Here is a 21,900-nt window from a genome sequence, read left to right as displayed (position 1 = left end):
CTTGTCCTCCTCTTAGGGCTCACTCCCCCCATGCCCTGGGGCTGGTCTCCAGCTGCTGCCTCCTTCCACAGCCCACTGCTGCCCAAAAGGGGCCCTAGAGCTAGGAGGCCAGTGGGACGTCTAACTGGCCCCACTCTCTGTCCCCATCCCAGATGCAGTCTCAGGATCCTAGGAAGAACATCACCACGCTGGAGACCGGGCCTGGTTTGCATAGTCTGCACGTTTAATCACTTTAAAACCTCTAACATTATCTCGTGTCCATTAAATAGAACCAACAACGCTGGGCCTGTTTAAATTACAAGGAAAAAAAAAAAAATCACTGGGCACCAACCCAGTATCTTACAAAATTAGCCAGGCTGGCCACAAGGGTGGGGGGATGAGAGACGAGGGGACACCCCTGGGCAGGTGGGTGGGTGCCAGGAAAGGCTGGGGGAGAGAAAGAAAAGGGGGCTCCCAGATGGGAGGGGACTGATTGTCCTAATGGGAGGGGTGCAAAAGGCACGTCAGAAGAGGGGGACTTAAGGGGGCAGAACAGGTCAGTGCTTTCTCCACAAGGGCACAGTGTTGGAGGGGGCTCAGTGCCACCGCCTGCCCACCCCTGGCACTTGGAGAACCAGTGACCCATGAGCCCTTGGCACAATGAGCCCCACCTGAAACACGGATGACAGCCTGCTCCTCCCACCATGACCCCCTTTCCTAGGGCCCACCTGGCTTGTCCACCTGCCTCTTCAGAACTTGGGGGCTTGACTACTCCTCACTCCTCAGCAACATGCTGCAGCCCCCCACACCTTGGGGCCAGGGTAGCCGGGGGAACAGCAGAGTGGACAGTGGGTGTGGGAAGGTGGGTGGTCCAGCTGCTACCCCCGTTAAAAATACAAAAAAAAAAAAAAAAAAATCAGCATCTAAAGTGAAATAATCACAAAGTGAAAATATATCCTCAAACAGCCCCTGAGATCCCCACAGGGGAAAGCAGCATTGGGTGGGAGGCGGGAGAGGCCGGCTGGGCCACCGTCCCCCCCCCACCACCCACCCAGGGGCTCCGGGACTGTGAGTGCCAACAGCCCAGGCAGCCCCCCCGGGCTCAGAAAACAGGGACTTGGGCCCTGGCGGGAGGGGAGGGGGCCCCGAGAAGGTAGGGTGGTCAGGATGCTGGCTCGGGGGCCTGGTCGGGCCAGCCACGCTCGGTGGGCAGCCAGCTGTGGTGGAGGTGGGCACAGGGACACAACCTCTCGTGCACGCATGCTCGCCCTGGAAGCACCTGCCTTCCTTGGTCCCTTCCTTTGATCACCGCTTCCTCAAGAGGCTCACCAGACGTGGGGGACAGGGTCGGGGATACAAAAGCCCTTGGAGAGGTGGCCTCCTCCTTCAAATACCCCCTAGGCCAGCCTCCCTGCTGCCTGGATGGGGACCATTATTGCTTTAGAGGAACAGGGAAGGGATGAGAGCTGCAGCCCGGGTCAGGAAGCCCGAACGGGCTGACCCGCTTCGCTCCGCAGGGACTCCGACTGGGGCCTGGACCTTGGAAAGCTGCCCTAAACGTTCCACTGCTTCCTCCACACGGAAGAGGTGCTGGAGGTGGGGTGAGGCCCTCCCCTGCCTCCCAGCTGGTCCTGGGGCCCCACCTCAGGCAGCCAGGCGGCCCGAAGGTAGGGCGGGAAGCAGTCTCTGCCCCTCCTGCCTCCCAGCTGGGGTCCAAACCCAGTCCCACGATAAAAAAATACTTTGGTGAATTAAAAAGTGCCCAAGGAGGGGATGGGCTTGAAGGGGCAGGCAGTGGGCGCTCGTCAAAGGGCGCTCTGGTCTTTGATAAAGGCGGTCCTCTCGCCCCGGCCCTCGTCCTCTTCCGAGTCCGACGGGCCCTCTTCCTGCCAGGCTTCGGGGGGCAGCCCCTTGTAGGAGATGAGGCCACGGTCCATGGTGTACACCTTCACCCCCCGGAAGCTGAAGCCCGAGCGCAGCTGCAGGACCAGGAAGACGGTGACGAAGACCAGCACGATGAAGGCGCAGCTGAGGCCGGCCACCACCTCGGGCAGGTGTGAGGGCAGCAGCTCTGCCCTGGCTCGGGGCTCGGCCTCCACCTCCGGGGGTGGCCGGGGCGGCTGCTGCTCCGGTGACTCGCGGCTGCTCTGGCTCTGCCGGGAGCAGGTCTGCTCCACGGGGTCCAGGGAGGCGTGGCTGGGGCAGCTGAGGCAGTCCGTGGGGGCCAGCCCCTGGCAGGTGGCACACGAGGCGTGGCAGGGGGCGCAGACGCTGGCCCGGATGATCTCCACGTCGTTCTCGGTGCTATAGTGTGTATCGAGGACTTGGGGGGTGAAGCCTGGCGGGCAGTGCTGGACACAGCTCTTCTGGTGCAGGGAGAAGCCTTCCTCACACACTGCCGGCAGGGGGCGGAAGGGGGGCGTCAGCTAAGCAGACACGGCTGCCCCGAGCAGTCACCGTGGGCCCCCGGGAGCTTCCGGCCCTGGAACCATACTCATGCCCGGGTATCTCCAAACCCCCTTTCCTCCCAGCGCTGGGCTTCAGGACAGGTACCCTCTGCCCCCCCGCAAGCCCCAGGCCCCCAGACCCCGACGGCATCCACTACTGACCCACACAGGCCTGGCTGGGCGTGAGGGTCTTGCAGCCGCTGCTTTCGGGAGGCGCGTGCAGCCCCTCAGGGGCCGTGCCGTAGAGCACGAGGGTGAACTTGGTCAGTGTCCCTAGTCCAGGGTTGGCGGGGAGGCAAGAGTTAGGGGGCACCAGCACGGCACCTGGAATCCCAGAGCCCACCAGCTCTCCTCCTCATCCCCCTCCCCTGAGCCCTCCAATATCCCCAATACCGTAGTTGTTGGCTTCGCTAGTGTTTTCAATCTCCAGGACCCACTCGCCGGAGGGGTCCTCATCCCAGGAGTGGGTTGTCATGAAGGCCCAGTCATTAAACCCATCTGCGGAGTAGTCGTGTGGCCTGGGGGAGAAGGGTGCCCACGGCTGTCTCAGAGGCCCCGGGGAGACCCAGCCAGGGGGCGCCAAAGTCACAACACATGGCCCGTACACGACACGCGGACCCCACGGGGCTGGAAATGCCTGTAGGGGCCATAGGGGCTGTTTCTCAGTGGGCCAGATGCCCTCCACCAGAAGATTCTGGAAACGTGCAAGGGTGCTTGCTACACGTGGGAAGGCACACTCCCGGCATGGAAAGGGTAGAAGCCAGGGATTCCTGCAATGTGGGGACAGCCCCATAGGACAAAACCGGGCCTCCTAAAATGCCAACAGCGCCCCCACTGAGAAGAACGTGGTGGCCACTAAGACTGTGTGACAAGTCAGGAAGGGTGTGAACGCGTGAAGGAACGCATGTGAGTGTGAGAGAAAGGACAAACTGGGCAGGGGAGGGAGCAAGCACCTGGCAGCCAGCAGGGTGGAGCGGGTGCCCATGGGGCTGACCAGGTGGATGGCCAGGTCACCGCGGCGATTGTAGGACAGGGTGAGGCGGGCCTGTGCGTGCTCCAGCCGCGTGATATGGCTAGGCTCCCCCAGGCAGGCGGTCACCATCTTCCGCACCTCCAGGCGCTTCCCGATGTCCCTGTGCAGAGAGCAGGGAGGGTCTGCACCCCCTGTGACCCCTGGGCCCCACCCACCCCTCCCAGCCAGGATCCAACCCTCACTTGGGTTCAGTGAGGATGTCGATGATGCACTTCCTCTGGGGGGCCACGGTCGTCCAGTTCTGGGCCAGGGTCACCATGGCACCTGCGTCCAGCAGCCCGTAGCCGTACGAATGGCTCACTGCGGGGCAGGGAAGGTGGGGTCAGCCGGGAGGCGGCGCTCCCCTGACCTTCCCCCAGTCTGGAGCACTGGGCCACCCTGTCCTCACCTTTCCGGCCCACGCCGTTGGTGGCCCAGTCGTTAGCATTGAGGTGGGCTGGCTTCGAGGTCTGTACCACCAGGTGCTGCATGTCCCGCCAGGTGAGGTTCTTACTGCAAAGGTGGGAGGGACAGGCCAGGGCTCAGCCTCTTCAGAAAGAAGTTGCAGACCAAAGGCTGCCCTGCAGGGGGCGCTGGTGGGGACAGGGTTGCTCCTCAGCCCGACCCACTTACTTGGCTTCCAAGGTGAGGGCGATGATGCCGGCTGCCAAGGGGGCAGAGGCCGAGGTGCCCGTGTGAGACTCCGTGCACTTTTGCCGCAAGTCCGTGGTCACCTACCAGGAGGACAATGTGATGGGTGGAGGGACTAAGAGGGGCCATCTGCCTGCCCTCCCTCTGCCCACAGGCCCTGGGAACTAACACACGGTCCCAGCTGCTGCCTTGCTAACTTGCTGTGAACAGGCCAATGCCCGGCCCTTTCTGGGCCTCGGTTTCCCAAGGAACAAGGGGTGGAGCTGGAGGTTGGGGACCAGTAAGAGCAACGCATACCTTTGGGGAGAGGCTACACTTCTCAGGGGCTTCAGACAGCCCCATGGCCCAGTCTCAGAGAGCCCGCCAGCTCCCGTTCCACGATACCCCCGCCACGACCACCCGGCCGCACAAGTTCTGGAAAGTGGGCCCCGGGGCAGAGCAGGCTAGCATTTTCCCAGGGTCCCCACCCAGGGCGAGACTCACGATCTGCTTCTCGTTCTGGTTGCCGCTGCTGTAGGTGGTGGCCAGCGTGGACGAGCAGGCCTCGCTGTACCAGGGCACGTTGCCGAGCTGCGTGGCGCTGCTGATGGACAGCGTGTAGATGCTGTTGGTGTAGCCGTCACAGTTGCAGCTGTCATGCTCCCGGCCCCCATTCCCCGAGGCCCAGACAAAGATGGAGCCCAGACCCCCACGGCCCTGTGAACAGAACGGGCCAGGGTCACTTGGAGACAGGGCCTGGGGGAGGGAGGCCTGGTGGGAAGGTGCTGCCAGAGACTGGGGAGGCTGGGGCTTCATTCCCAAGGGCCTGTCTCTGCACACGCCCAACACCGTCCCGCAGCCTGGGAGATCCCTGGCGGGTCAGATACATATGCAAGTATGTCCCCTGTGTGCAGAAAAACAGACCCAGGTTACGACTCAAAGTGCCCGGAGTGGTGATCCCAGAGGCTGGAGCGATGGGTCATCTTTACTCATTTTCCCCTTTTCTGCCCTTCTAGTCCTTCGCCGTTGTAATAAATACGCCTTGTATAAGATTAAAATCGGGGGTGCCTGGGTGGCTCAGTCAGTTAACCGTCCATCTTCAGCTCAGGTCACGACCTCATGTCTCGTGGGTTTGAGCCCCGCATCGGGCTCTGTGCTGACTGCTCAGAGCCTGGATCCTGCTTCGGATTCTGTGTCTTCCCGCCCCCTCTCTCTGCCCCTCCCCTGCTCATGCGTTTTCTCCCTCTCTTTCTCAAAAATAAATGAACGTTAAAGAACACTTTTTAAAAAATGACAATTTGACACAAGAATAAACAAACAGGAACCAAAAAACACAGGAAGAAAGCTATGGAAAAGACAGCGCCCGGCTTGCCCCCGAGAGGCTGGGCCTGGCCTCCCCACCTCACCTGGCTGACCCCCCGGAAGAAGGCCTCCTCAGCCAGGCGGGCAGGCCCATCCACGGTTTTGCCATCGTCCTCGGGGCCCCAGCTGGCACTGTAGATGTGGATGTGGTTGGGGTTCAGGCCCAGCGAACGCGCCTCCACCGCGTCCGTCACCTCGCCATCCAGCATGCGCACCCCTGGCCACAGAGGGGGGTGGGGAGAGGGATGCTGCGTGGGTCTAGCTGCCAGGGGCACCCCCTGGAGCACCCCCAGCCCTGTGCCCACAGGACGGGCAGGGGGAGGGCAGAGGCTGGTGCTGGGAAACCCCAAGCCCCTAACCCCCTGGCCTGCCTCTCTGCCTCTCCTAGACGAGACCCGGAAGGGAAAAAACCAAAAAGAGTGCACCCTGCCCTCGACCACACACCCTGGCTTAAAACGAGCCTCCGGGTTCCCGGAGGAGTGTGGTGACCAAGGCCTGCCATGTAAGGACTCAGAGGGGGTGGAGAGGATTTAGGGAGGCCCCGGCCGAGAAACATTCATCCTGTCCCACAGCTCGGCTCTCTGAGCTGTCGAGAACCCTCTAAGGAATAGCCATGTGGCCGAAAGGATCCACAGGCGGAAGGTGACGGGCACTGGTCAGATGGGAAGTGGGTGGAGAAAGTCCCACCCGAAGGGCCCTCCCAAAGGACAGGGTGGCCAAGGCCCACACCCACCTCCAATGCGGGCGTTGTAGGCCACGCCTACGCCACAGACGCCGTTGTTGGCTACCGCGGCTACCTCGCCCGCACACCGTGTGCCGTGCCTGTCAGGGGCCAAGAGCAGGATGTTAGCGGTCGACAGAGCAGGTGAGGCCTCAGGAACGGGACGGGTCGGCCCACCCCTCCAGCCAAGAGCGCCGTCCTGCCTGTGTGCACGGTCCCCTCCCACATTCTCCACTCTGTGGCCACCTCGGCTTTGAGCAAAACAGAAACTTCAGCCTCTTCAGGGGGGGTGTCTTAACCCAGGCCCGGCCCTGCCTCCTCAGTGCCAGAGAGGAGAACTGAGGCGGAGGCCAGGGACCTGCCGTTTCTTACCGGTTGTCATTCATCTGTGTGTACCGAGGCTGGGGGTCAGGGTCCTGGTCATTGACATCGAAGCTGGCCCCGGGATCCTGGAGAGGACATGGCCGTCGTCAGGAATGGTCTGACCGCACTGGCACAGCAGGACAGCCCCGAGACACCCCTCAACAGGGGTCACTGCCTCCCCCCCCACCTCCTCACATAATTGCCTGCCAAGTCTGGGTGGTTCTTCTCGATGCCATCGTCCAGGATGGAGACCACAATGCCGTGCCCCGTGTAGCCCTGAGCCCAGGCCTCCTTCACGTTCAGGTCCCGCTGGGTGACGCCAGACTGCAGGGACACCCACCCCCGTCACCCCAGCACTTAGAAGACGCGGCTGGCCGTGTGAGCTTAGGGGTACCCCGAAGAATCCCTTCACCACCCCCAAAACTTCTTTCTCCACCCGCCCCCTTCTCCTGAAACACTGCCACTGGCTGTCTGGGCTCCATGGGAGCGTAAAAAACTCTGGAAGGGCAAACTCCAGGCTCAGCAGGAAGCGCTAGGGAGACAGTGCTCCGTAGAGAGGAGGAGGAAGAATGAGGGAAGGCTTCAAAGTCAGCCTTGCCCTCCCACGAGACCCTTCGGGGGCTGGATGGATGCAGTGGGGAGAGGAGGACCCAGGCCCCGAGGAGGCAATGTACCAGGTACCACTGCTGGGGAAACTTGGGGTCCGTGGGCTCCTGGTACACATCCCGTTTGGTCCTTCGCTTTGCCACCTGCTGCTCCAGCCACTGTACCTGTGAGGGAGGGAGGCAGGGAGGGAGGGATGGTGTGGGCGGAGGACTGGAGCGGCTCCAGAGAGCAGGAAGGGAAGGGTGGCAGGCAAGCAGGGCTGGGGCCGCACTCACTTGAGGCTCCCTCTGCAGCCGGCTGTGCCGCGGGCGGTGAGGCGACAGGGACCGCTTTGTCACCGCTCGATGCCAGAAGTGGTAATAGTCGCCGAAGATCTGCAACAGAGCAGGGAGACTGAGCTGGGCTTTCCATCTGTCAGCCCCCCGGGGAGGGAGCGGATGGGGGTGGATGACCGGCTGCTCACGGGAGGCTCACGGCGGCAGGGGCTGGTAGGGCATCTGCTGCCTGCCCAGGACCCGGCAAGGAGGTGCAAGGACAGAGAGGGACTCTATCTCCCTGGGATACCCCGGCTCTCCAAACAACCTATGTCAGAAGCCCAAAGGCAGGACGAGCCACCGCTCCCATCCCCCTCGCCACCCAGAACACGCCTGCTACCCAGGTAAGCCCCACAGTTCCTGGTCCCAGTGCCTGAACCCCTGCCCTCACTGACCCCACCCCCGGCAGTGTCGTATGCCCAGGCCAGCGGGCAGTGAGGGCGCCTACCTGGCCCAAGTTGAGGAAGCCATGCTTTCGTGCCAGGCTGTCAGCCACGGCTGGGCCTCCGGGAATGTGCACAGCCCAGGTGTTGGTGTAGACCTTCTGGCCGCAGGCATCGGCCGCCAGCAGGACCAAGGCTCCCGCTGCTGCTACCACCCATAGCAACCAGGGCCTCAGCTCCATGGGGGGGACAGGTGGCCGGGACCCCGGAGCCCCCGTCTCCTTGGCCTGGTCACAGGGCCTCGGCTCCCACGTGCCTGCTTGCTGCCTGTGGCCCGGGGCTGACTGGCGGGGGCATGGGGCCGAGCAGGGCAGGGCTGTGGGCAGGGGAGGAGGGCTGCCGGCCCTGAGGGGGGACAAGGGAGGAAGAGGGGAAGACCGTCAGTGCCTCCCCGGCCATGTGCTAAAGCTGCCTTCCCACCCCATGGCACAATCTAGGCTTGAAAAGGGGCCCAGGGGAGAGGGGTGAAAATCCAGCCCCCCAAGGTCGGTGAGCCAGCCAGCCAGACGGGCCCCCCATACACACACACACACACACACACACACACACACACACACACACGCGCGCACACCTCCTCAGCCTCTCTCCACACAAGAATATGGAAGTGGGATGAAGTGTATCAAGCTTGAGTCACTCAGAATCAGAAACAACAACTGAATAAATGTTCACCACAATCAAAGCGAAAAGGATGGGTTATGAAGCAGTACGCACACATGACCCCATTTTGTTTTTAAATAACTATTTATACGCGTATATTTATATAGAACCACAAAACAAAATCTGGAAGGGCTGCATGCAAAAACGTTAACAATGATTCTCTCAAGATGGTGACGGTTACAAGTAATTGTTATTTTCTTCTTTGTATCATTGTAGATTTTCCAAATTACCTAGGTACATTGTACAAAGAAATAAAATGTTGGCTTTTCAAACTTTTTGAATGGGGGGGGGGGTGTCTACCCGGCTCACCAGGGTTTCTTGGTTCAGCAAAGCAGACCCAGCCACAAAGAATTACCTGCAAAGCCCCACAGCCCCTGGGAAGAAACAGTGGGCGACCACAGGAGGGATGGGGCTTTGGGGGCTGAGCACAGGGGATCCCAGTGGCTTCACCTCCCTCCACGGACAGACTCCAGACTGGTGGCCATCAGCAAAACCGGGGACCCAGACTCCTTTCAGGCTGTTTCCTGGGGAACGCTGGGGCCGCCCAGCCCTGCCCAGGCCTGGGCGCAGAGGCCCCCCAGCAGCCCCCTCGAACTCCACGCCCACCGGCCTTGCGTAATCCGAGCCTAGGCAGCCAGGGCAAACACTGGCTGCTGAGCCAGGAGCGCCAAGGTGAGGCTGAATCAATAGTCTGCGTGTTGTTTTTCCTCCTTCAGCAAACAGACAGCGGGACCTCTCTGCCCGGGGCCACATAACTGTCCCCACAAAGGGCCCCTGACTAGCCAGAAGCCAAGCCCCTGGGGTGGGGAGAAGCTGGGGGAGGCCCCAGCAGGGCTGCTGGGGGTATCCTGTCTCAGTGCCAAGCTCAGAGAGCAGAGAGCCTGCCCACAGGGTCCCGGATGCCCCCACCACTCCCAGCCCCAAAGGAGGCCACTCTTGCCAGGCGGCAAAAGGGAAGCTCCCCACAGCTCCCCCAGGCCGTGGGGAGCGGGGCAGACTCGCTCACCACCCTCACCACCGGGAAGCCTCAGTTCTCCAGGGGCTGACTACCCTCTGCCACAACTGGCCTCCCTGGCTGGTCCCCCTGCAGTCCCACCCTGCAGGCTGGGAGGGACTCAACACACAATTCCCAGGGTATTTTCAGTTTACACAAAAATAACCTGACAGCTGATGGCAGGGGGCACTCACAACGCAGCCCCTCCTCAACCCGGGCAGAGTCCATGGGGCTCCAGGACAGGCCTGGAAGCCACAGACCCACGATGCCTTGGAGTTCCAAGTTCCACAAAGCCAGTCTTAGCAATGGTGGGGTGGCCTAACATAGGCCCCAGCATGTGAAGGGATCCCAAGCCCCTCGTTTAACAGAGGATGGGGGGAGGGGGCGGGGGGCAGAGCCAGATAGAAACAAGGCCTCTTCTCCCCCTTCTTGCCGTTGCAAGAGCTGCCTCTTGGGTCCAGATGGCAAGTGGAGCTGCCCCCGACCACAGTGCCGTGAGCCCTGCTGAAGCCCCCAAACCAAGACCCAGCTTCCAGCACACGGTGAATGGGGCTGCAGCTGGCTGACGTTAGAGGTGATTAACCAACTATTTAATTACCCTGCAGCACCCAAAAAGAAAGCAGGCTTCAGGCACAACCAAACAATCTCCCAGGAAAGGGCCTGCCTCCCTCTGCACAGCATCCCTCGTCACGGGGTGGATGGATATAGCTCCCCGTGGAGCCCCCAAGCCCCTAGACAGCCCTAGCTCAGCATCCTGGATGAAGGGAAGATCCCCCCTCCCCAAACAGCAGGCGCTGAGAACAATGAATGAATGGGCTTCTCCCCACCCCCATCCCAGACTCTGACTCACCCTATGAGTCCCAGTTCAGCTTCAACCCAGAGGCTTGCTGTATTTCTAGCCTCCCGTGATGCCCTCTCACATGGGACTCGGCTCTGGGCCGTGGCCACAGAGACGGGAGTGCTCTTTCTGGCTGTGGTCTCAGGCAAAGCCCTTTCTCTGGTCCCAGGAACCTCTGACACAGACAGCCAGTCTGAAGCATCAAACTGAGCCTACCCCCCAGGCAGGGCTGCTGGTGCTCAGGCACTGAGGCTCTGGCGTGGACAGGGGCTGTCTGGGAAACCCGATCCAGTCTCTCTTTTCCAGCAGAGACCCCAAGCCAGGGCCTGTTACAGGCAACTTGAAAGGCTCTCTTGAAATTCTGGTTTCCAGTCCCTGCTCAACGACTCATTTGCTGTGTGATCTCAAGCAAGTCACTTTCTCTCTCCGTTTCCTTGGTGGGCCTCAGTTTCCTTGGTGGTAAAAACTGCTAGATCCGAGGTTTACAAACTTTTTTTTTTTTTTTAAAGCCATATAATCCATTTTAGAAAATCGAATTTTATGTGGAAGCTCAATATAGGAAACAGTCCAATATGGGCTGCTCTGCTCTGCTCTGAGCCGCGGCCAGCTTTGGCTACCCTCCTATGCTGTTGTCCACACACCTGGCCCGCAGCTGCCCAGCCCTCACTAGGCCCACAGCACCTGGGTTCTCCTCACACTTCCCAAATCAAACACAGAATCCCAACACCCTCCCGCGGCCGAGGGTCTGCACCCCCAGGGGCTCGGGGACAGCAGGTACTGACCAGTGACCGCTGTCGGACCTGTCTGGCAAGCGGGCGGCCCCGCAGTCCAGCCACCCCACGGGGGCAGCAGGGGCCTGGGCCAGGCCTCGGCGGGAGGGAGCCCCGGAACCTACCTGAGCCGGCCTCCCGGAGCCCGCGGAACCCGCACCTGAGTCTCCGTCGCCCAGGTGCGCGGGCGGCGGCGGGGCCGGGCCGGGAACGGTCCCCGCGGCCCCGGCTGTTCCTTCCTCCCCTCCCGGGCCGCGGAGTGGGCGAGCCGGCGGCGGCCCCCGGCGGCCGGCGGGGAGGCGGGAGCACCCGGCGCCTCTGGAATTCTCTCCCCATCCCGCCCCCAGCGGGGGCCCCCGCAGACGCTTCCTGAGGTCAGAGGGCTCGCCCCGGCCCCAAGCGGAAAAGTACCGGCACGGGCAGGGGGCCGGGGGCCGGGGGCCGAGCCGGGCCCGGCGCGCTCAGGTGGGCTGCGCGGCGCCCTTCCTGCTCCCCGCGGCTCCACCCTCGGGCCGGCCCCCGAGCCAGTTCCGAAAGCCGGGCGGGCGGCCGGGGCCTGGGGGCCCGGGTCAGGGCGGCCCCGACCCTCCCCGGCCGGGGCCGCGGAGCCCGCTCCGCGCGCACAGCGGCCCAGGCCGGCCAGCTCCCTCCGGGCCCCGGCCGCCCCGGCCGCCCCGGCGCGCCGCCTCCCCGGGCCCCGCGCCCTCCTGCTTACCCGAGGGAGCCCGGGCGGGTAACTTTTCCAGGCGAGCGCCGCGGCGGCTCGGGCGCCCCTCGGCCGAGCGGAGAGCCCGGCGGCGGGGGCCTGGGCTCGGCGCCGTCCCCGCGCCCAGCAGCAGCGTCACCGCGCGGAGGCGGGGAGGCGCGGCGGGCGGCCTCGGCCCGGCCGGCGACCAGGGCAGGGCTCGGCCTGGGCTCGGGCTCCGGCTCGGGCGGGGGCAGCGGCCGGGCCGCGGCGGCGCGGCTTGTTTACTCCGGCGGCTGTCAGCGGCTGCGGCGGCCCGGGCTCCTCCTCCTCCGCCGCCGCGCCCCTCCCCCTCGCGGCGCCACCTCCGCGCTCCCGGGCCGCCGCCGCCGCCGCCGGCGGCCCGCCGCGCCGCCCATGCCGCCCGCGCCCCGGCCCGCGTGCGGAGCGCCGGCGCCGCGCGCCCAGGGCGCCGGGCCCCGGGCCCCGAGCCCAGGCCCTGCGGCCTTCTGGGGCGGCCGCTGCCTCCGGCGCCCGGTAGGGGCAGGTAGGAAGTGGAGCCGGCGATCCCAAAGCCCTGGCGGCCGCCGGGCGCGTCCCCCGCCACCCCCAACCCCGGCCCCGCCGCCCGCGCTCCCGCCGCCGGGCTCGGCTCTGCGCGCCACGAGCTCCCGGGGCAGGCGCAGGCGGCCGCGGAGACCCGAACTCGGAACCCTGGGCGCGGGCTGCCGCGGGCTTGAGGAGGCACGCGGAGCTCGGTCTCGGCTGGATTGTGGGGGAGCTGGCCCTCTCCCCACCCCCCACGCCACGACTGCCTCATTCCTGAGCCACGAATTGAATTTGGGCATGACCCGGTTAAGTGTCCTGCGGTGACCCACCTGGGGTAGCTCCCCCTAAGGTCAGACTTCACCGAGATGGGGCACACCTTCCCAAGGCCTACTGTTAGAAGAGTCACGACTGTTTGCATCTATATAGACAGGTGGATAAGCTGAACCAGTCAGCCCACGCCTTTTAATTTTTTTTAACTTTTTTTTTTTTTCAAACACCAACCGCCTGCCAGACACCAGGACAGTCACTTTACATTATTATCTCCTTCCGTACAGCATTTAATCTACATAATGCTTCCAGGCCGACATTGGTAATCCCATTTTACAGATAAGGAAACTGAGGAGCACAGAGTTTAAATAATTTGCCCCCAGCTGGCAGGCCCCAGAGCCTGGACGAGATCTGGGGCTTTGGTGGAGCCTGAAACCGAGCTACTTTGCAATATACCAACCGGCTTCTCTCCCTCCCTGGGTCCCTGCCCTAGAAAACGTCTGTGCTACTTGGCTGAGGCCGCCACTGCTTGAGCTGAGAAAGAAAAGAGGGGAAATGTGGCCAAGAGCTCCCCAGGCTGGGTTATTTCAAGGTCGAAGAGCAGCCTCTGCCCATCCATTCCTGCTGAGATTACCTGGCAGCTCAGTGTCACCCCATGGCCTCCTGAACACGGTGGGGGGTGCGTGGGGGGGGGTGGGTAATGACGAAAAGATACACCACCAAGCGCTTACTGTGAGCCCGGTGCTATTCTCGGCTCTTTCCATGTGTTAACTTATTTCTTCCTCACCACCAACCCCACCAGGTGGGTACAATACATCTTCCTTTGGCACCTTTTATGTAGCGCTGTCTACGTTTTACAGAAGAGGAAACTGAGGCCCAGAGAGGTCAAGTAATATCCCTAAGGTAACTAGGTGGCATGTCAGCCTGGGTCCAGATCCCTGAGGCACTATTTTTTTTTTTTAAGTTTTTATTTATTTATTTTGAGAGACAGACAAAGTGCAGGTGGGGGAGGGGCAGAGAGCGAGGGGACAGAGAATCCAAAGCACGCTCCTCGCTCAGAGCACAGAGCCCGATGTGGGGCTCGAACCCATAAACCGTGAGATCATGACCGGAGCCGAAGTCAGAAGCTGGGCCAACTGAGCCACCCAGGCGCCCCGCCACCACCGCCCCCCCCCTTCCACAGCAGTCATTTTATGCCACGCCACCTTAGACGAGTTCCTTAATTCTCAGAGCCTCCATTTACTGGGATGGATGTACTGTGCTACCAGGTAATCTCACAGGGAGCAGGGAGGGATGGGCAGAGACTGCTCCTCGACCTCCGTAGGATGGAGATGATATTCAATTCACGCGCGAAGGCGCCACTCGGCTACCCTAGCAAATGCTGCCAAAACCGGACACTCGGGTTAGAACGTGAGGTCCCGGAAGTCGGGCCGGGAGCTGTCTGTCTGGCTCCCTCTCGGAGTGGGAACTTCCCTCCCCAAAAGCTGAGATTGATCCGGGCCACCCTGGGGTAGCCCCACCAGCACCAGCCACGTTTGGGAGAACAATACTTGTGCAGTCAGACTGAGGCAGGAAGTGAGTCATGATTCTTCCTCAGTCTGTGAGCAAGAGAACCCTGTTGAGGGGAAACAGGGACAGGGCTGGCCCCGGGTAGCCTGGAGCCTCTGAGGTCCCCCAGTGTGGTGCCCTTTTCCCACTTGTCCTCCTGCCTAGAAGAAAGGTCAAGCCAGAAACCAAGCAACGCCGGCCGCCTCTGGGTGCCCCACCCATCCTGGAGGCTGGCCCCAGGGGAGCAGCAGGGGGGTGGAGGGGGGAGGAGGGGCTGGCCCCGGACCCAGCGGCTGCAGAGCCCGCCTCTCCTACCCTGCCTGGGCCCTGAGGTATTGCTCAGAGGTGCATCACTTGGGGGCGGAGGGAGGAGAGGACTGAGCCAGTGAGCACCTGTTCTTACGTCGCCCCCAGCATCTTTACCTTAGTCCCCCTCGCATTTGGGAGTTTCACGTACAACTGTCCTCTCGCTAAAAAGAAGCCACTCTCCTTGAGTGAGAGCCCTCTGGGAGAGAATCCCAGCTTGTCTCAGCTGGTGACTGTTAGCCCACTTCTCCCTTTATCTCCCCGAAACAAGTTTCTGGGGGCAAGTATTGTTCTTTTTATCACACCCAACCATTTATCTGAGGCCTCGAGGCCTGAGGGAGCTAAACTGCGCCTTGAAGCCCAAGTCCCCCTTAGGGCCTTAAGAGCCCAAGGGCCTCTGGGTCACAGTTTATCAGTTTATACACCTGGTAGCACCATGTGACGGCAGTCCGGAGCAGGAAGGCCTGGGAGGGGTGGGGGAGGGGGTGGGAGGGGGAACAGGGCCTGATGGGTAAGGCCTGAGCGAGGAAGGGGCTTGTGAACGGGTTTGCACCTTCCGGGGTGGGAGGGGGGCAGGCAGCCGGGCCTCTCTTCATCTTTCAACTGGGGCTAATCTGCCAGGCTCCTGGAGGGCAACCTCAGTCCTCTGGCTGCACCCACCCAGGCTCGCCCATGTCCCCTTGGAATGCTCTGGGGGTCCCCCCCTCTCAAAACCTCCTCCCCACTCTCAGGCACCTCAAAGCCTTAGACAGCAGCACCCACACCTGGTTTTAATCAAGATGTCCACACCGCATTCTTAGAATACACGGAAGGGCACACGACAAAATTTAATTGGTATTTTCTCTGAAAGGGCGGGATTTGAGAGCTTTCTGTTTTCTTCCTTTCTGCTTACCTGCGTTTTTCAGAAATGTCTCCAGTAACTTCTTATAATGAAATAATTAAACCTTTAAGTCATGAAAAACTGAATAAAGCATGCCCATACTTCACCATCTAGCGCCAGAACACCTGGGGTCCATCTCGAACGCTGCCAGGGCAACAGCCAGGTTCCTCCTATCTGGTCACAGGGCAGGGCCTATCCGGTTCTGGCTAAACCACTTTGGGAAAACCTCCTTTATATGACGGGTGGCAAACAGGGTGTCTGTGGGTGGGGGGAGGAGCTGGAAACGATTTGTTGGTGACATATCTGGTCACGCTGGGACAGGATCACAGCATGGCCGGCCCTTCTCATTTTCCCAGTTATTGGGGTGGGTCTGCGCTTACCTTTGCCTGTGTGGCTCTGCCATGTCCCGAAGTCACTTACCGGTTTGATAGCTTCCCTTTGCCTACTTTGTGTCTTCTTCCTTGTCTTCAGTGCCCAGCCGATGCTACCCACAATTGGGCACCCAATATGTGCTTTGGATGCAGTCTAGTCTGGCAGACATTCATTGAGCACCTGCTGAATGCAGGGCCCTGGTGCCTTGCACCTGAGTCCCTTAGAGCTTGTCCTCAGGAAGCCAGTGACATCTGCGAGGGTTAGAAGGAGGTGCCTGAGGGCACCAGCATCTTCAAGAATCTACACCCTGCCCCCCAACCCTGGCTTTGCAGTCGCCACCAATCCCTGCCCTTCCTTCTCCCTCTTGGTCCAGAAAAATAAAACAATCAATTAACTAACTAGAAATTAAATAAATGTTTGAGGGAGCCTAGGTGGCTCAGTTGGTTGGGCATCCGACTTTTTGATTTTGGCTCGGGTCGTGATCCCAGGATCATGGGATCAAACCCCATGGGATCATGGGATCAAACCGAGTCAGGCTCGGTGCTGAGCCTGCTTGTGATTCTCTCTCTCCTCTCTCTCTCTCTCTCTCCCTCTGCCCCTCTCCCCCATGCACTCTCTTGAAAAAACAAAAAAGTTTGTTTTTGTTGGGGTGGCTCCGTTAATTGTCCAACTTTGGTTCAGGGTGTAATCTCACAGTTCATGAGTTCGAGCCCCAAGTTGGGCTCAGTGCTGACAGCTCAGAGCCTGGAGCCTGCTTCAGATTCTGTGTTTCCCTCTCTCTCTGCCCCTCCCCACCTCTCTAAAAAATGAATAAACATTTTTTTAAAAAGTTAAAAAAATTTTTTTAAATAAAAATTTGAAAAAAAAAAAAAAAACACCAACAAACAATTTTCATGACTTGTTGAATTTTCCAATTAGTTTGTCATCCAGAATCGGATTTGTCAACCTCAGCACTATTTCCACCTGGGGCCACCGGATCGTTCCTTTTTTTGCGGGGACTGTCCTGTGTATTGTAGGATGTTTGGCAATATCCCTGGTCTCTAAACACTAGGTGCCAGGAGCACCACCACCCCATCATGACAACCCCAAAAGCATCCCCAGACATGGCCCAAGGTCACCTGAGGGGCAGAGTCACCCCCCCAGCAGACAGCCACGGATCCAGAGCTAGGAACGAGCTGGCACGGGAGCCAGCTGGTGTTCCGGGGGCAAGGCAGCGGGACTTGTCCGTGGGTATTACACCCCGAGACAGCAGGCAGCAAGGGAGAAAACTGCCAAACCCCGAACCGTCCGGCGTGGAATGCATCAATGGGGTCATTTCGTGCTCAGAACAGTCCCAGGTATTTCTGCACCGTGGCTTTCAGGAACGTTAGTGATAACGCCGAGCAGGGAGAGCAACAATGTCGATCGCATTGTTTACTAAGGTGGGGAAGTGGGGTGGGGGAGACAGCTTTGCGTTCAATGTGTGTTTAGAAAGCAGATCGGTAGCTGCTTGGGGAAGAGGGGCAGGGAGGGGCGAGAGGGAGTTTGGGAGTGATGGACAGATCTGTTCACTACCTTGATCGCGTTGATGGTTTCATGGGTGTACCCAGACGTCAAAATGGATCAAGTTGTACACTTTAAATACATGCAGTTTATCGTGTGCCAATCATATGTCAATTAATCTGCTTCTAAAATGTATTTCATTGTTTAAAGTTTCAGGGCTTGAAAGGCATTATTTTGGAAAACTGACTAATGTGCAGTAGCCCGTTCCTTGACTGTGCCAGATAAACTGGGGGGTACTTAAGAGCAATGCAGCTCTTGAGAAGAAAACAGAGAAAAAGGAGAAAACAATCGCGGGCCTCAAGGTTGGCCTAAGGAAGGAGGGAGAGCCGGCGTGAAGTCAGCTAGAGCTTGTCCCCTGGCTCAGAGGAGGCACTGGTTTTTCTGTTGGACGATGCTCTCAAACCAACATGTCTGGAACCGTATTATCAGGGGCTTGGGAAATAAAATAACAAACTTAGCGCTGGCTGCCAGGAAGGCAGCAGATGAGGCTCCTCCACTAACTTTAATCCCTAAAGCAAACACTGGCTCCAGAAAAAGTCAGTTAATACCTGCAGGAGGGTGGGTGCTATCTCTCCCTGGGGCACACGGTACACCGGGGGAGCCGAGAGCTGTTATGGGGGCGGCTGCACATGAAAGGCACCAGGGCTCATGCCCGAGGGGATGCATTTGGCCGGGTAAGATGCTGGAGATGCCCAGGAGGGAGAGCCGTGGGGGGCAAACAGTGAGGGGCCTCTGGCTGACAGTTTGAGAGGCTTTTTAGCTGACGGAGACCTCCAAGCAAGGTTCTCAAGAGCCTGTGAGAGAGGCCAGGGAGCGAGGAGAGGGCTTGGGGTGGGGATAAGTTCTTGGGACTGTAAAGACCTGTGTGTGGAGGGTTGATTGTGCACCAGGCGTTTCATTCAGTTATCCCTCAGATGGTGACTGTGGACGTGCTGGGTGCAGGACCTCCTCCAGGGCTCCAGTTGTGGTGAGGGAGGCAGACAGCAGGTAAGTAAGCACTTACAAGAGAAGTTCAGAGCAGCATAAACTCTGGAACACAAGTAATGAAAAGGGTAATGCGGTAGTGCCTGGGGGAGGGGGTGGTCTGCTGTCCCTGGGGTAGTCAGGGAAGGCTTCTTGGAGGAGGTGATATTTGAGTCGAGGCTCAAGAAAGACACAGTGATGTAGAGATCTGGAGAGAGGGCATCCCAGGCCAAGGAAACCAGGAGGTGACAGGCCTGGACATGAGCTCGTGCGCTTGGAAAGCAGACACTTCTTGGTGCAGTGGGAGCAGTCAGAGTAGAAGAGATGAGAAGGGAGGGGAGGCCAGGCTGGGTCATGGAGCCCGGTGGTGGGCTAGTCAGGGTATTGAATTGAATTCTCAGAGCACGGGACAGATTTTGGAGAATTTTGCTAATTTACCCTTTTGAAAGGTTCTCTATGGTGGGGACAGAAGCCACATAGGGGTTCAGAGGGGGAGCCCCACAACAGCCCAGCCCAGGAGGCACTGTCCGTGACCCTCCCACGTTACCTGTGAGGTCGGGGACTGCCTTGGGGAATTTGAGCGACTTTCGTAACTCAGTAAGCGGGTTTGTGGGCTCCGGTGCAAGCCTGGGAAAGACGGGGTGTCTGTCACTCATCACCGTGAGAAACCAGCACTTAGGCAGGTTGGCCAGGGTTGTTAGGCCTGGGGTCCCACTGCCCACCTACTTGGGTGGGTTCAGGTACCGCCTCCTAAACCATACCTACGTGGGCATCCTAGCAGGTGACTTGGCAACAAGAGTTTCTTTGGGAAAGGGCGCCTGGGTGGCTCAGTTGGTTACGGGTCTGACATCGGCTCAGGTCATGATCTCGCAGTTTCTGTGTTCGAGCCCCGCGTCGGGCTCTGTGCTGACAGCTCGGAGCCTGGAGCCTGCTTCGGATTCTGTGTCTCCCTCTCTCTCTGCCCCTCCCCTGCTCATGCTCTGTCTCTCTCTGTCTCAAAAATAAACAACAACATTAAAAAAAAAAAAAAAAGATATTTTTAAAAAATTATGAAAAAAAAGAAAAGTTTCTTTGGGTTAACACTGGAAAGTTACAGAGCACTCATTTGCTGATTCTCTAAGTGCTTTATGCTAATTGCTTCATTTACTGCTCAGAACGACCCTGAGGCAGGCTATTATTATGCCCGTTTTACAGGTTAGGAAACAGGCCTAGACAGCTTGCTGGGAGTCACAGTGAAGAAGAGGGAGACCCAGGATTTGAACCTGGGGACCCGTAACGGAAAGCCCCCACACTTAAACCACTCAGCTATCTGCCTCTAGAAGAGGGTGAACCATGGCTGAATCAGACGCTGGTTCCCTCGAGCGTGGTGGTGCGGGCTGCTCAGCTGTGATTCACATTTGACTCTTTCTTGGACGAGGCCCGTTTGCCTGTATCCTGCCCGTAGTACCTGTGGCTCTTTCTGGAATGTGTGTACCGCTACTGAGCTGCCCTCGCCCCTACACACAAACATTGCAGGAGACCTTCCAAGTGTGCTGATTACCAGTCCAAATCCTGCTCTGAACGCCCCCCGGGCAAATTACGCAACCTTCTGGGTCCCCAGTGTCCTCATCTGTGAAATGGGACAAAAATCTACCCAGCTCATCAGGTGACGCCTGCAGAGTGCTCTGCACAGCATCTGGCCAGATGCACTGGCTGCTGGGATTAAGCGGCCTCCTTTTTCCTTCCGAGGCAGGAATGCTTTTCCAATGTTTATTTATTTTTGAGACAGAGAGGGACAGAGCGCGAGTGGGGGAAGGGCAGAGAGAGAGGGAGACACAGAATCCGAAACAGGCTCCAGGCTCTGAGCCGTCAGCACAGAGCCCGACGCGGGGCTCGAACTCACAAACCATGAGATCATGACCTGAGCCGAAGTCGGATGCTTAACCGCCTGAGCCACCAGGCGCCCCAGGAATGCTTTCCTGATGCTTCCACATGGGCCTCAAACCAGGCTTTTGGGGATGAAATCTCTGCCCTCACCCCAGCTCTTCTTTGGGAGCTGACAGATGACCTTTTCCTCCCCTAGCCAGGAGAGCTGCTAGCCTCCTCACACTGCTGTCTGTGCTCAAAGCAGCCTTTGGTGTGGTCTGGTCCCCGGGTGGCTCACAAGGTGCCTTGTACCCATTTTATAAGCCACCTACTCCTTTGACCTCTTGCCTCCAAGGCCAGAGATCAGCGGATAGTGAGGCAGTGCTTCTGGACCGCAGAATATGCGGGCAGCCCACTGGGGCGAATGGACCAGCTGAGGGAGGCCGGCGGGCCTTGCTGGCAGGTGCCACTCCACACCCTGATGCCTGCTGGGGGGCTGGGGGCTGTAGAGGCCGTTTCAGGCACACTAGCGGGCACTGCTCTCCAGGGGGCACCTGGAAATCTGGCCACATGGGGGCCAGACCGCTAGCTGCCCCTCAGAGACCATGGCCCCGCACCGGCCGCAGCATCGTGCTTTCTAGGCTTTCTCATCAGAGTCCTGCCGGGGCTGATCTTCCTGACCTGCGAGTTGTTGAGAGAGAAGAAATACTTCCAGATAGGATTCTAGGAAGATCGTTCTCTTGGGAAGCAACGGGGATCTTTATCACCGACATCGCGCCTCCAATCTGAGCCCTTGCACATTGCCTTCCTGGGACAGACCCTCCTGCAGCCTCCCCAGTGGTGACTGAGATAAATTATTTTTGTTATATTAGGTACATGTTCCTTTTTCCAGGTCTTTTTTTGGGGTGGGGGAAGTGGGGAGAGAGAGAGAGAGAGAGAGAGAGAGAATAAGTGAGGGAGGGGCAGAGGGAGAGTGAGACACAGAATCCAAGGCAGGCTCCAGGTTCTGAGCCATCCGCACAGAGCCTGACATGGGGCTCGAACCTACGAGCTGTGAGGTCCTGATGTGAGCCAAAGTCCAGCGCTTAACCGACTGAGCCACCCAGGCACCCCTCCTTTTCCCAGTTCTTATGCAACCATCAATCCAAAATGATTCAAAGGTCAAGGCTGTACAGAAAAATACACATAAAGCAACCCTACCTCTGCCCCTACTGGGTAGTCCCCCTCCACACCCGAGTACCAATTTTGACTAGATCCGATTTATCCTTCCAGTGTTTTCTTCCTGAAAAAAAAAAATACATACACATTTATCGCTCTCTCCATATGTATGCTTGTACTCTTTTTTTTTTTTAATCAAAAGGTAGCATATAACAATTTGTTTTCTATCTAGCGATATACGCTCTGGAGAAATTCACATGATAAACATAAACAAGTCTACAAACCCAATACAATTCAGAATGAACATCAGTCTAAAGGGAAGGATGATGTCGTTGGGCCGAAACCAATGGCCGCTTGCAGGGACGTGGGACGGACCAATGAGAGCGGGCCTCCTCACGGCTGTGACATGCCTAGGGGACGCCGCCTTGTGCTGGGCGTGACTCAGTTCTCCCACTACTTTTCTCTATTTGAATTACTGCAGTGGTTCTGTTTACACAGCGGGCTGTTACATCATTTGGCCCTCACTTGGCTTCAACGCATCATTGACGCATTAAATCCGCCTCTGTTCTTTTCTTGTTAGCCAGCAGCAATTAAAAAGGACTGCTGGATGCCAATACAATCATAAACACAAATGCAAACTCGGGCAGTG

The 21,900-nt window shown here is 59.1% G+C and overlaps 1 protein-coding gene across 3 annotated transcripts; it reads right to left on the bottom strand.

Annotated features, from left to right (window-relative positions):
* Nucleotides 1-201: 201 nt before the first annotated feature.
* FURIN (furin, paired basic amino acid cleaving enzyme) lies at nucleotides 202-15,585 on the bottom strand. Of its 3 annotated transcripts, none has more exons than XM_047862558.1 (16): nucleotides 15,474-15,585; nucleotides 7,883-8,222; nucleotides 7,396-7,494; nucleotides 7,189-7,284; nucleotides 6,710-6,838; nucleotides 6,524-6,600; nucleotides 6,164-6,252; nucleotides 5,475-5,647; nucleotides 4,573-4,785; nucleotides 4,072-4,172; nucleotides 3,848-3,951; nucleotides 3,642-3,759; nucleotides 3,380-3,559; nucleotides 2,820-2,944; nucleotides 2,589-2,699; nucleotides 202-2,374 (listed from the first exon to the last, which is right to left on the bottom strand). In XM_047862558.1, exons 1-16 carry the CDS (start codon nucleotides 15,479-15,481, stop codon nucleotides 1,785-1,787), a joined length of 2,553 nt encoding a protein of 850 aa, XP_047718514.1. In that variant the 5' UTR covers nucleotides 15,482-15,585; the 3' UTR covers nucleotides 202-1,784. The 3 variants fall into 3 exon arrangements, with proteins under 3 accessions (XP_047718514.1, XP_047718516.1, XP_047718515.1); XM_047862560.1 differs by lacking the exon at nucleotides 15,474-15,585 and adding an exon at nucleotides 12,700-12,750; XM_047862559.1 differs by lacking the exon at nucleotides 15,474-15,585 and adding an exon at nucleotides 11,852-12,036.
* Between the last annotated feature and the right edge of the window lie 6,315 nt (nucleotides 15,586-21,900).

Source organism: Prionailurus viverrinus, chromosome B3, assembly GCF_022837055.1.
Source record: "Prionailurus viverrinus isolate Anna chromosome B3, UM_Priviv_1.0, whole genome shotgun sequence".
NCBI classification, from domain to species: domain Eukaryota; kingdom Metazoa; phylum Chordata; class Mammalia; order Carnivora; family Felidae; genus Prionailurus; species Prionailurus viverrinus.
The sequence above is the reverse complement of the archived record's forward strand: the minus strand, read 5'-3'. Positions and strand labels throughout refer to the sequence as shown.

What these genes read in the sequence shown, in the direction of transcription:
- FURIN (XM_047862558.1), bottom strand. An exon ending in CAACGGCGTGGGCCGGAAAG is followed by an intron (nt 3,760 to 3,847) that starts GTGAGGACAGGG and finishes CCTGCCCCGCAG; the next exon opens with TGAGCCATTCGTACGGCTAC. An exon ending in TCCACCCTGCTGGCTGCCAG is followed by an intron (nt 2,945 to 3,379) that starts GTGCTTGCTCCC and finishes CTTCTCCCCCAG; the next exon opens with GCCACACGACTACTCCGCAG.